The sequence below is a fragment of the Balaenoptera ricei genome, chromosome 19, assembly GCF_028023285.1.
Source record: "Balaenoptera ricei isolate mBalRic1 chromosome 19, mBalRic1.hap2, whole genome shotgun sequence".
In the NCBI taxonomy this organism is placed as follows: domain Eukaryota; kingdom Metazoa; phylum Chordata; class Mammalia; order Artiodactyla; family Balaenopteridae; genus Balaenoptera; species Balaenoptera ricei.
Genome location: NC_082657.1, coordinates 14027277 through 14040260, shown reverse-complemented (window position 1 = coordinate 14040260; position 12984 = coordinate 14027277). Strand labels below are relative to the sequence as shown.

The following is a 12984-nucleotide window of genomic DNA, read 5'->3' as shown; positions in this document are numbered from 1 at the left end:
TAAATAGGTATATAAATATATATATTCCAATTTTCCCCAAAATGTACAATGTAGATAAATTATTATAGAAAAATGACTAGAAAGAAACACACTAATATATTGAGTGATTATTTCAGAGTGGTAAAATTGTGGGTGATTTAAAAATTCTTATTCAAAACCGTACAATAAGTGTGCATATATTTTCCTACTTTTTTTTTTAAGCATATATTTTCTAATCACAGTGGAGATTATTAAAAAGGTAAAAGCTTTGGGCTAATGTAAGTAGGTCCAAGGAAACTCACTGAAGTGTAGTTTGTATGTAGGAGATGATTGTGACACCAGTAGACATCCAGCGGGTTCAAGTGACTTTAGTTGTGTTACTCCTTGCAGTGGAACCCTGGGAAGCCAGCAAAATGAATGAAGCAGTATATATATATATATCTCCGTTACAAAAACAAAGTCTCAGTGTAGGAAAATGCAGCTGATTTTTGTGTGTTGACTACGTGTCCTGCTACTTTCCTGAATTCATTCATTCAAGTTTTAGCAATGGGGGGGGGGAGAATCTTTAGAGTATTCTACATATAAGATCATATCATACATATATGATATAATGTATATATATATATTTCTTGAAATGACAAAAATTTTAAGTACAATATAAACTTCAGTTTTTTCTTGAACGATTTATGAATAAGTTGCCATCATGTTGCCTCTTTACCTCCAAATGGTTTGTATTTTGTATAAATAAGAACATTCTCCACTATATACACGGTAAGACAGAGGTGAAAGCCAGGAAATTAACACTGATGAATCATTACCATCTAAACGGCAGAATCCAACCCCCTTTGTGATTGTGCCAATAGTGCCTTACTTTCCACTGTATATTTTGAAATTCGAACCGTATAGTATGTTATCTTTACAAACATATTTTAATGTTCAATAACTACATGAAAACACACATAAAATAAAAATTAATTAATTTAACAATGAGCCCTGGAGTCCCAAGGGATGCCAGATTTTCTCAGGTCTCCGCAGGGGACCCCTCATTCCACAGCCCCCCAGAAACATATTCAGAAAGGCCGGCATGGGGAAAGGTAGCTATAGGCGGTTTGCAAAGTGCAGAAAAAGCTCAGGTCCTGAAAGGGCTCGAACTGGCGCCCAGGCTTGGTGGTCCCACAGGATTTTCCACCTCTCTTTAAGGTGAAACCAAGGAAAACAGGCCCCTGCTCCTGCACCGATTGCCAAGATTGCAATGTTGGCAGCGGCCAGGAGGGGGCAACATGTCACTGGTTTCACAAGGTTCCAGGCCGAGAAACATCCGGCAGGGGCGCGGCTCCGGACTTTCCAACACGTGGTGTGCTGCTGGCACGCGCCCTCCAACCCCCTCTCCGTCCGCTGCTGAGAACCACAGCAGATGCGAGTGCCTTGTGGGTGCGGGATTCGGGGGCGCTCCCGTGGTCTGGGCTCCTCTCCCACGAGTGGCCTTTTAGGGACAACCCAACCACCCCCCTGAAACCAGAAAATCCCCACTTGGTACTCAGGGCTGACTGGGCTTCTGTATGTACCCCGCTCCCCGTTCCCCCTCCAGAATCCCTCGGGTAGGGCCGGGGTCGCAGGGCAGTTGAGTGAGCCGAGGAGGAAGAAGTGTGAGAACGGCGCTTTAGACAGCAGCGGGGTCACAGGAGCACGGCCCTTCGCGTCCCGTGTCGCTGCAGTACGCGTCTGACTCGGGGCGCGAACTGGCGGGGCCGGTCCCAACTCGGGGACAGATAAGAGGGCGGCGACGCCCAGATTGGCTTCCAAGCCCCTCCCTGCGCCACCTGTCTGCAGGCGCCGGGAGGCCGGGGAAGCGGGGGAGAGGCATGAAGCCTCGGGCATCGGCGCGGGGAGCCGGAGATTCACGCATCTTCTCCACGAGGCTGGGGTCTCCAAGGGACCTGTTTGCAGACGTACCGATTGGGGGGTCCCTTACACCCAGGGAGCAGGCGCCAAGGGATGGCTTGGGCCCCTGCAACTTCCCTAAAGTCGCCCCCCACCTCATTACCACCTGGCTGCTTCGCAAAGTGCTGCAGGGGGGCAAGCCAAAGCCCCACCCCCGCCAGATCGTGACCCTCCTCAGGCCTCCAGGGACACAAAGTGCCCCCGGAGATCCAGGCCAGGACCCGCCCCAGCCACGCAATCGCTGTGTGACCCTTAGTGTCTTCACCTCCCGGAGCCTGCTATCCTCGTCTATGTGCAGGAGACACAGACACACAGGAGGCGCACAGACGAGAAGCTAAGACTTTATTTGCCACCCAAGACCCCTGCACCCCGTCCGCACCCGCCCTCCTGGGAAGGCTCAGAAGATCTCCACCAACTCCAGCTGCACGTCCCCGCCAATCTCCAACAAGCGCGCGCGCTCTGGTGGGAGCCGGTAGACAAAGTGGTGGTATTCCGAGTCCGCGACCACAACCTGCAGGGGCGAGGAGACAGGGTTTAGGGTTCCCGAGGCGACTGCGGGGTCATTCCCGACTCGTACCCACGCTGCGTGACCTCGTCACCCACGCAACCCCGCGTTAAGGAAAAGGGCTACTCTTGATTCTAAGCCCTTGCCGTGAGGATTCAATGAGTTCATTGTTGGCACGGGAGTGCTTTTTAAGCTTTGGCGGTGGATGTGGTCTCCGCGGGGCCCGCGTCCACCGCCTCACTGTGACGCACAGATTGAAAGTGGAGAACGGCCTGGGTGGCGGAGGGTCTACAGCGACCACTCCCTGCTGGGACTTATTTTGGGTCCTGTCTCCCAACCCATCCATTCCCCTGCCCCAGAGCCGCTACGTCAGACGCCAGTGGACAGGGAATAGGGTCCGGGATGTCCACGCCTCCCCGCAGGACACCCACCCTTTGGGCTCTTGCTCTCGCGTCCTTGCCACCGCCATACGCCTGCCCTCAGTGCGCTTGCGCCACGGGAGGTGAGGGACTGGGGACGCCCTGCCCAGCCTTGGCCGCGCCTTTGCTCCCCACCTCCGCCAAGGGCCTTCCTGGCCTTGCCAAGGGAAGAGACCTGGGTGTTGGCGGCCACCCCTGTGGCAGAGACGCACCTTGAAGCCTCTTTTGCTGGCGAGGAGGAGCAGGTAGAATCTCTGCCCACGCTGGAAGGGAATGCCTAAGCCACGCTCCTCTGGGCCCCACTCGCCACACTTCAGGGTGTTGAAGACCACCGTGGATTCATCCAGCCGGGGGTTGAAATGCAGGACGGTCTCACTCTTCGGCTCCTCACTGCACAGCAGGTTTATGTAGAACCTGGTAGGTGGCGGATGGGAGGGGGCGTCGGAGAGAGGACTTACCGATTGCCAGAGCACATCCAAGTTTACAGGGACCTGAGAGCCACACGCCAGTGAAGGAGGGGTGGACTGGGGGCCAAGGAGCCCAGATCCCAGGACATCCAGAAACCAACTGGGGACCTGGACACACATCCACCTAGGCGAGGGGCACTGGACTATGGCCTGGGTCCCCCTCATTTCCAGAGTCTGGGAGTTGCCAAGGAGTCCTGGTCCTGAAGACCAGGGTGCTCCTGGTTCCCAAGTGTTCTCCTGTTCCCAGCCAGAGTGCTCCTGATCCCCCAATGCCCAGAGGGCTGGGGACAACACCAGGGACTCCAGTATTCCCAGGCATCGTAGATTCCCAGAAATCCTGACGCTCCCGACCCAGGAAGTCATAGGTTTGATTGCTGAGGCCTCCCAGGTGCCCAGGGCACCTCTGACTCACAGGCTGTTTTTCCACAGTTGCTTCAGACTCAGACTGGAAGTCATAGGATTATAAGTAAGAACCTTGTTGCCCTGGATCCCCCAGATTCTTAGAAGGATGCAGGGACCCCAGGTACACTGTCCTGGGACAAATGAGTGAAGACATCAGATTCCAGAAGGTGGGAAATAGCCTGGGGATGCCAAGATCCTGGTGGGAAAAGTTGGCCTGGGGCTTCGTTCTCTGGGCTGTAAGAAGTGAGGTCAGCTGAGCCTGGAGACCTCCCACCCCTTACCGCTGAGGCTTGGGGGTCTCACCTGTCAGCCCCTCTGGGGACAACACCACGAACAAGCATCACGGTGCCGACTTCGAAGCCATCGGGCAGCGAGGTCTTGTAGGGCACATTCTGCAGCAGCAGGAGTGCGGGGGCCAAAGTGGATCAGGGAGGCAGAGGAGAGAGACAGATGGGTCAGCACCGGGGAGAACATGACCAGGACCCAGACCAGCAGAATCAGAGAGCAGAAAGGGCACAGAGGCAAAGGAAAGAGAGCCAGGCGTAGGGAAAGCGTTGGAGAGCAGAACACAAAGAATCAACAGGAAGATATTCAGAGAGGTAGAAAGTAAGGGGGAAACACCAAGGGGGAGATGGGAGCATGGGATGGATTGGGTCAACCCAGAAACAACAGCCCAGAACGTCATAGCACGCCCGAACACCCACTTTCTCCTTGAAACAGGAGACCTCAGCCAAGCCCCAGCCCCTTCCCGATTCGGGTGCAGCCTCCGGTCCAAAACCTCCCCACCTCCACACCCCCGAAGCACTCACATATCTCCCTGCCATGGCTGGAACAGCGGACAGGCAGTGGTGGTGGTGGGTATGGCTGCTGGGACCTTAAGTAAAAGCAGGGCGTGGCTGGCCCTGGTGACTCACCATCACCCCTTTCCACACCCACCACCCACACCTGGCACAGACCCTGGCCCTGGGGCCATGCTGGCCAGCACCCTCGTTCTAGGGCCTCTGACACCCCTGCAATCCCTGAGTATTCCCAGGTGTACGGTCCCTCTCCTCTGAGCTAATAATGATAGGAACAGTTAACAATAATAATAATAATAACATTATAGGGACTTCCCTGGCAGTGCAGTGGTTAAGAATCCACCTGCCAGGGGAGAGGACACAGGTTCGATCCCTGGTCCAGGAAGATCCCACATGCCTCAGAGCAACTAAGCTCGTGCACCACAACTACTGAGCCTGCGCTCTAGAGTCTGCAAGCCACAACTACTGAGCCTGCGTGCCACAGCTACTGAGCCCAAGTGCCACAACTATTGAAGCCCGCAGGCCTAGAGCCCGTGCTGTGCAACAAGAGAAGCCACTGCAATGAGAAACCTGTGCTCACCACAGCTAGAGAAAGCCTGTGTGCAGCAACGAAGACCCAACACAGCCAAAAATAAATAAATAAATTTATTAAAAAAAAAACACATCAGAAAAGGCTCATTGAGCCACCATCCCTCCAGCCTTACCTTCCTGGTGCCTGGCGGAGAGAAAACACTCTCATGCCCATTTCATCATGGAAAACTCGAGTCCTGAGAGGCTAAGCTGTGGGCTGCAACTCTGGACCCTCTCTCCCAGGTTGGGACCTGCTGACTAGGGCTAAGGATGTGTCTGCACTGAAATTCCAGTTTATGCTTCTGTAATATAATAATAACCATGGCAACGACAATAATAATAGAAAAGGGAGCGCAGAGGGGCAGGATATTTTGCCTGATGGTCAAGGCTGTCTCCTTGGTGCCTAGTGCAGTGGCTGGCACACATAAGTGCTCCGTTAATATGGGTGAAAGAAGGAATAAAAGATAACACAGCTGCCATTAACGAAGCCTCCGGCCTTTCTAGCATGTGCGAGAGACCACTGATCTCAGACAGGCCACTGAGGAGGGCCATTGATCTGCCTTATTTGACAGATAAGGAAACTGAGGCTCAGAAATGAGAAGCAGTTTGCCCAAAAAACACAGCTGTGCAGAACCACGGGGACTGTGTCTCTGGCTTTCTTGATCTCTGGACGTTTCTCTCTGGTTTATTCTGTCTCCAGGATGCCCTAGTCTCTCTGACTCTCTGTCTCTCTGGCTGTCCTGTGTCTCTGTCCCCCCGCCCCCCGACGTGTTCCTGTTTCTCTCCTTTGAGTCTCTCTCCCTCCTCCTCCCAGAACCCTTCCTCTCTCCCATCCGATGTTCAGGACAAGGGGGTGGGGAAGGAGGGGTGTCCTAGTACCCTCCCCCCAGCCAGACCAAGGAAGAGAAAAAAGTGGGACCCTCCACCCAGGCCCATTTCCACTCCCCACAGCCCAAAACTCCAGAAGAGGAATCCAGGTATGAAGGGTGGGGTCAGAGGGAGAATGCTGAAAGAGGGTTCTGGAAGACAGGGAACGGGCGGGTGGGGGAGCTGGGCAGAAGCCCCTCCTAGCAGCCCCCTCTCCGTTTCCACCGCCCTACTCCCCGCACCCCACCCCCATTGGCGCCCCACCCGGCAGAGGGAGAAGAGGCCTGGGGCAGAGCCAGGAACGGAAACTCTGGGTGGAGACAAGCAGACTCAGAACCTGAGCCACAGCCTCGCGGGCGGCCCAGCCTCCCTCCAGGCCCCTGACCACGCAGCTAGGGCAGTTGGAGGAGCCAGGGCCTCGGACAGGGAGGCTGGGCAGCTGCATTTAGGCCTTTCGTTGCGGGCTGCAGTCACCCCCATTTGGCAGAGGAGAAAGCAGGCTTAGAGAGGGCCAGCCTCTCACCAAGGCCTCACAGCAAGGACGGGCCAGGGCCTGGGCTGGAGCCGCTCTGTGTGCCAAGGGCACCTCATCGGGACTTTCAATAGAGAGGACAGTGGGGTCTGAGGTGGTACCACCAACATCTACTCGGTGGAGAGTTTCCCAGGATGGTGGACTCCATTACTCTGATCACTAAGGGTGTCCCTTTTCTATACCTCATTCTGTATATTGCTGTGTATCCCACTAGCTCATCTTTTCCCCGATTTCCTCATTGTGGTGGGATATTTCTCCACATGCTTCCGCCCTGCAAGTCCTGACTTGACCTGGATGTTTGGCCAAATGTTTGCATTCAGTCTGTTGCCAGTTTGATTGCTAGTTCTTTTCTCAGAAGTCACATATGGGCATCCTGGCTGGATTCTTATTCATTTGTGTTGATTATCTTCGATCAGTTCTGGAATAATATGCTTAGGAGCATTTTTGTTTCACCTCTAAATAAGTGGTGGATGTCCTTATTTCCCAATACTCTTTTTGTTTTCTCGAGCTGTAGGTCACGCTCGTAAATCATCCAGGTTTTAGCAGAACACTTCCATGAACCCTGACAATACACAGACCTGGGCAACCACCAACCCAATCAAGTTTTAGCCCCTGAAACAGCCAGTCCCCCTCCGCCTGCCCCAGGAAACACTGTCACTCGTCAGCATTTAAGAGCCACCAAGTTCATTTGCCATGAAAACAAAGAGAGGGCTGTCCAGCAGGCGGAGTTTGCTGGCTTTCCCTCCTTCAGAAGTAACTGGGGCGAAGGGTGCTAAGTGTACCACGGTGTTTGTGGGAATGGAAAATCCCAGACTCTGTCCATGTCAGCTTCTTGGAGACTTTGGGTTGGTTTTCATATACAGTGAAGATAATTCAGGGGCTGGATTGGTTTTGTAAATTCGTTTACCAATGAGGAAAATGACATGTTTTCAAAATCTGACCTTTTTTTTTGGCCCTGCTGTGCTTGACTTGTGGGATCTGTTTCCCCTGATGAGGAATTGAACCCGGGCCCTCGGCAATGAAAGCACCGAGTCCTGACCACCGGACCACCAGGGAATTCCCCAAAATGTGACCTTTTTCTGAAGCTAGGAAGTCCACTGGAAACCTTACAGTTTTATTTATAAATATAGTAAATTGTATCAACCCAATCACTTGCTAAGGAGAAGCAGTTGCTGTCCTATTTGGTTCCATTGATAAACTGAGTTCATTAAACCCCTTTAAACATTGTAATCAGAATGTGGGATTTTGACATGTTGAGTTTTAAGTATTTCCACTGTCTCTCCAAGTCCTAAGTAACCTGTACATTTCCATCTTGCGCTGTGAGAACACTGATTTGCTGTTTCTCCTCCTCTTCTGCCTTCCTTTCCTCCTTCCGCTGAGCACTTGGGCGCTCCAGCTGTTATGCTGGTGAGTAAGTGCTGCCTCTGGGGGGTGGGGGGCCCACAGGGTGGGGTGAGGGGGCGCCCCTCCCCCAGGGCTGGGTCAGCTGGGGTGTCAGAGGGAGCCGGGGAGGAGGGCGCTCAGCAGAGGCTGGCCCTCAGGAGGGGGGCGAGGAGGGCGGCGGGACAGAGGGGAGCACAGCCCCGACGTGGGAGGAGGTGTCTGGGCAGGGGTGAGGGTCCCTGAGAGGTCCTGGAGCCCAGCGGGGGCGGGGGGCTTCCCCGGGGGCAGGAAATGCCATGTGGGTGTCAGCGATGGAAGGAAGCCCAGAGCTGCTCTCTCCCTGTCAGAGGAGGGACGTATAGATGTGCACCAAAGAAATGGGCCGTGAACCCTGTGACATTGGACTGGAAATGGAGGTGTCCGTGTGAGCTAATAATTACATGATTAAATTTATGTTAGTATTTTTAGGTGTGATTTGTACTGTGGTTATACGGGAGAATTATGCTTCAAAAATGCACACTGAAGGGACTTCCCTGGTGGTCCAGTTTAAGACCCCGCGCTCCCAATGCAGGGGGCCCGGGTTTGATACCTGGTCAGGGAACTAGATCCCCCCTGCTGCAACGAAGACCTGGTGCAGCCAAAAAAATTTAAAAAAAACTGCACACTGAAGTATTTAGGGGTGAAGTGTCATGATGTGTGCAACTTGCCTTCCAATGGCTCCCAGAGAGAAATGGCAGATGTGGGAAATATGAACGCACCTGGGAGCCTAGATGACGTCTCTGCAGGTGTTCATTGTCCTCTTCTTTTAACTTTTCTGTAAGTGTGAACATTTTCAAAATGGAGGGGGAATAAATCAAACTTGGGGTTCTGATGTTACAGAATCCGGGCTACCGTGGTTCCCAAAAAGAGCATCCTCTCCAACATCCCTACCCCCCAGATGAGGCCTTGGAAAGCAGTGAAGACAAGAAGAACCTCCCTGGAGGCAGAACCAGAACCACTCTTTGATCTTCATGTCCAGTGGGCTTGACCTTTGCTATGGACTAGTGTCTGCTGCACGTTGCCCTGTTTCCCGTTTCCTGAATAAGAATGCCTTCACCTTAGTTTATTGGGTGTCTAGGGCCAGCCTTGGCTGGGCGTGACAAAGAGGACTGTGTGTGTCTTCCACCAAAATCCTGGCCTCTGGGCTGGACACAGTAACCAGATGGGCGCTTAGGGTTGTCTCCACTGGAAGAGGAGGTGAGTGGTCTGGGGAGGGGAAGAAGAGGACAGATGAATGTTATTGTAGACAAAGGGGTGGCCTGTAACAGGGAGCACCAGCTGACCACCCAATACCCACTGTCACTTTCTTTCTTAATCAGACTCCTGACTCAGTCCAGGACGGCCATGTGGCTGTTGCATTTCCCCGGGTTCCAGTTACTTTTGTTGTGAAGCCAATTACCCCAACGCTTTGCGGCTTAAAACAGCCATTGTGTGTGTGTGGGCTCATGGCTTCGGTAGGTCAAGGGTTCGGACAGGGCACAGAGGGAATGGCTTGTCTTAAGGTTCCATGGTATCTGGGCAACCTCTGTTACTACGGGGCTGGGATCATCTGGGTGACCTGCACACAGCCTTCCTAGGAAGCCTGTGCATCTTCAGAGTAGCCAGACCTCCTTCTCGGCAGCTCAGGGCTCCAAAAGCCAGTGCCCTTTCAGCTCACCAGATGAAAGCTGCCTCCTCTTTTCTAACCTGCTCTGGGAAGTCATGCCAAATCTCTTCAGGCTACATTCTATTTGTTATGAGTGAACAACTGAGGTTGGCCTGCATTTAAGCCTCCACCTCATGGTAGCAGAAGTGCCAAAGAATTGGTGGAGGTATTTTTGGTATTAATTTCATACTTTTGTTATTTTTTTTTATGATTTAATTTAATTTTTATTTTTTTGGCTGTGTTGGGTCTTCGTTGCGGTGCGCGGGCTTCTCATTGCACTGCGGTGGCTTCTCTTGTTGTGGAGCACGGGCTCTAGGTGCGCGGGCTTCAGTAGTTGCAGCACGCGGGCTCAGTAGTTGTAGCTCGTGGGTTTAGTTGCCCCACGGCATGTGGGGTCTTCCCGGACCAGGGATCGAACCTGTGTCTCCTGCACTGGCAGGCGGTTTCTTAACCACTGTGCCACCAGGGAAGTCCCTTGTTATTTTTTAATCAAAGTTATTCATGCACATAGTCTACAGATTCAAATAGTGGGTAAACAACATCTTTCCTCCCACCCATCTGTCCACTTCTCCAGCCCAACATAGCTCTTTTAAAAAGAATGATTATTATTATTTTGGCCTCGTCGTGCATGCGGGATCTTAGTTCCCCAACCAGGGATCAAACCCGTGCCCCCTGCAGCGGAAGTGCAGAGTCTTAACCACTGGACCAGCAGGGAAGTCCCCTGGTCGGTGTATTTTAAAACCACTACATCCACTTCCCTTTGTAACCACAGGTAGCTAAATGCATGTAAGTGGATATTCTGTGTGGGGCTTCTGGAAAATTCTTTGCAGGAAACTGACCCAGCAGCAGAAGAGCCATTTGACCCTCCACCTTCCTCGTCCTTCCTGTCTGAAACATACCATGACCAGAAATTTTGGTCAGGAAGTAAAACCTGTACCTGCAGACAGAATAATGTTCGTCGTGACCCAGAGGTTGTACTGAGTCCTTTTTCTCTCCAAGTTTAATATGGCCAAAAATATACATGCATAACATTTAAAGACACAGTTTTACAAAGCTTGGGGTGAAAGAACAGTAGTTTTCTCCCCACCCACCTCCTCATTTCCCCTTCAGGAGAGGCAAAGCAATTTTAGCTGGATCTTTCCCTCCATAGCTGTAAATAATCTACTTATTGCTACTTCTGGATCTTTCTGTTGGGGCATTATGTATTGAGACACCCACTAAAGAGGAAGAGGATGTAGCTTTCTTTCATTTCCTCACCTCCTCCCTCTCACTGTGTACGTGTGCCCTCTTACTATTTACCAAGAGACTTACAAAGTCATTTTGGTTAGATCAGTGGTCAGTGTTTACATTCCTGTGACTCTGTTGGCACCATTCACCAGCCAGCCATGTGGTGTATCCGTGAAGGGTTCTCCTTTTTGCATATCTTTATGTTTTTCCTGGAGTTAATGATCATCCTATTTTGTATTTGTTTCATTTTGTCTTATGAAAACGTACTCATATGTACTTCTTTTGAACTGGAATCCTGAGTTCTCTGTCCCTTGACAAAATCTCTCAATACATTCAGATGCACCCAACTTTCTATTCGTTTCACTTTCGTGGAGATTTTGCCCCTAGCTGTCCTTTACGCCAGCCCTCCCTTTCCTTCCCAATGGAAAGGTGGTTGAAGTCCCCAGGTAGTTGTCTCTGTGTACAGCTGTCACCTCTCAGCCTCCCATTTTTTTTTTGTTTTTTAATTCAAGACCCATTTATTCTCTAGTTCAGCCCACATGGAGACACCCTCCTTGAAAAGGCGTTAGATCCTTCCATTCACTTTAAGACCTTGTGCTGAAAACACGTGTTCCAAGGTTTCAACTATGAGATCCACATTCTTAAAGCACTAATTCTTAAACCTCATCTAGATCTCTCCCCTTGGATGGGGGCAGATGACCCAAACACAGCGAAGAACAGCTCAGGACTGTGGGCTCTGCTCGCCCAGAAGACCTTGTAGCTTCCCTGACCACCCGGCTGCAGCCAGGATTAGGGCCCTGAGACGAGGGGCGTCTGGTGGGTTACCGCCACCGCAGATGGGACACGCTTCCTTCGGGCGCCTTCCTGCCACCACCGGCCCCAACTCCTGTCCTCTTCACTAGGCTGGCTGTCACCTTTAGTTTCTCTGGAGGTTGGGGACTCCAGACGGTCTCTGCTCACACTTCTTCTGTATCCCGCCTGCTGCCTCAGCACTGCTGAGCCACACCAAGGGGAAAAAGCACACAGAACTGCTTTGCAACACACCAACGTTCCACACACAAGTTATTTTATAAGCCTGAGGGTTCTTTTTCATCAGAGGACATTCCCAAGGCCGTGACCTGCCCCGGCTCCCCACTGCCCTTGCCAGCCCACTGGAGGGCCGTGGCCGAGGTGCTGAGTTGGCACACCCCCCTGGCTCCACCCGGCGCGCTCTCCTGGAGAACTGAGGGCGGTGCCCTGGGCGCATCAGCATCTGTCCCGAAGCCAGTCCTAGAGTGACAAGAGCCACACCTGCAGGTCTCTTCCACTGACCAGCGCACAGGACCGAGCTGGGCGCACCGACCTTGGTCCGGACTGTGTCGGCTGGTCATTCTTGCCGAGGTTCACAGGCCAACAGCCGCTGTCCTCCCTTCCCTGCTCATCACCGCACCAGCGGCTCACTCCTGCCTGCTGCCGTCACACGCCTGGTAACCTCGTGTTCCGGGGCCAGCCGAGAACTGAGATCCCAGCAGGCCCCTTAGTTCCCAATAGGCAAACTCCGCATCAAACTACTGCTGTCTAGCCGTGTTCTCGAGGCTTCAGAGCCGGGAAAGTGCGGAGAGCAGAGCAAGCCGCGGAGCCCCCAGGCCCGGGCCCGCGATGCTCCGCGGAGGCGCCGGAACCTCGCTGCGGGCACCCCCCCCCAAAACAAGCGGCCTCTGCGCCCACCTGTCTCGCGGACCTGGGCGCACCTCCGGCCACCGCGGCCCAGGACGGAGGCGCGGGGCTCAGCCGGCCGGCGGCGGGCGCTGGGGCGGGCGGGGACCCGGGCTGCAGCCCCGAGGCAGCGCGGACCCGCCAGGCCCACCTCCGTTCCCGCTGCCCGGAAAGCCTGCCTCCCATTTTTTGTCCCACCTCCAGAAGCACCTGGTGCCATGGATTCCCGAGCTGTTTGGTGGTTCTGAATTCAATGAGTTTCTTCTATAGTTTTCCAACTCCAGCCTAGGATTCAATGTCTGGGGTTTACTAAGAGGTTACCACATATCCAGTACCTAAATTTGTCTTCGCTCTCCTTTTCTTTGTCCCTGAGGGTTTACAACTTTTAAAAATCCTTTAAAACATAGTGGTGAAGGGCCAGAGGCCTGGGATCATTTTTTTGGCGCTGCATTCCCTCACTACGTGATCTGAAGACAGTTGCTTTTCTCGTTATGTCAGTAAAACAGGGGTGACAGC

At 52.8% G+C, this 12984-nt stretch overlaps 1 protein-coding gene across 1 annotated transcript; it reads right to left on the bottom strand.

Moving 5' to 3' along the window:
• Positions 1-2317: 2317 nt before the first annotated feature.
• Positions 2318-12654, bottom strand: LOC132353982 (galectin-7-like). The gene is made up of 4 exons (XM_059905480.1): positions 12504-12654; positions 4017-4134; positions 3057-3258; positions 2318-2431 (listed from the first exon to the last, which is right to left on the bottom strand). Exons 1-4 carry the CDS (start codon positions 12652-12654, stop codon positions 2318-2320), a joined length of 585 nt encoding a protein of 194 aa, XP_059761463.1.
• Positions 12655-12984: the final 330 nt, after the last annotated feature.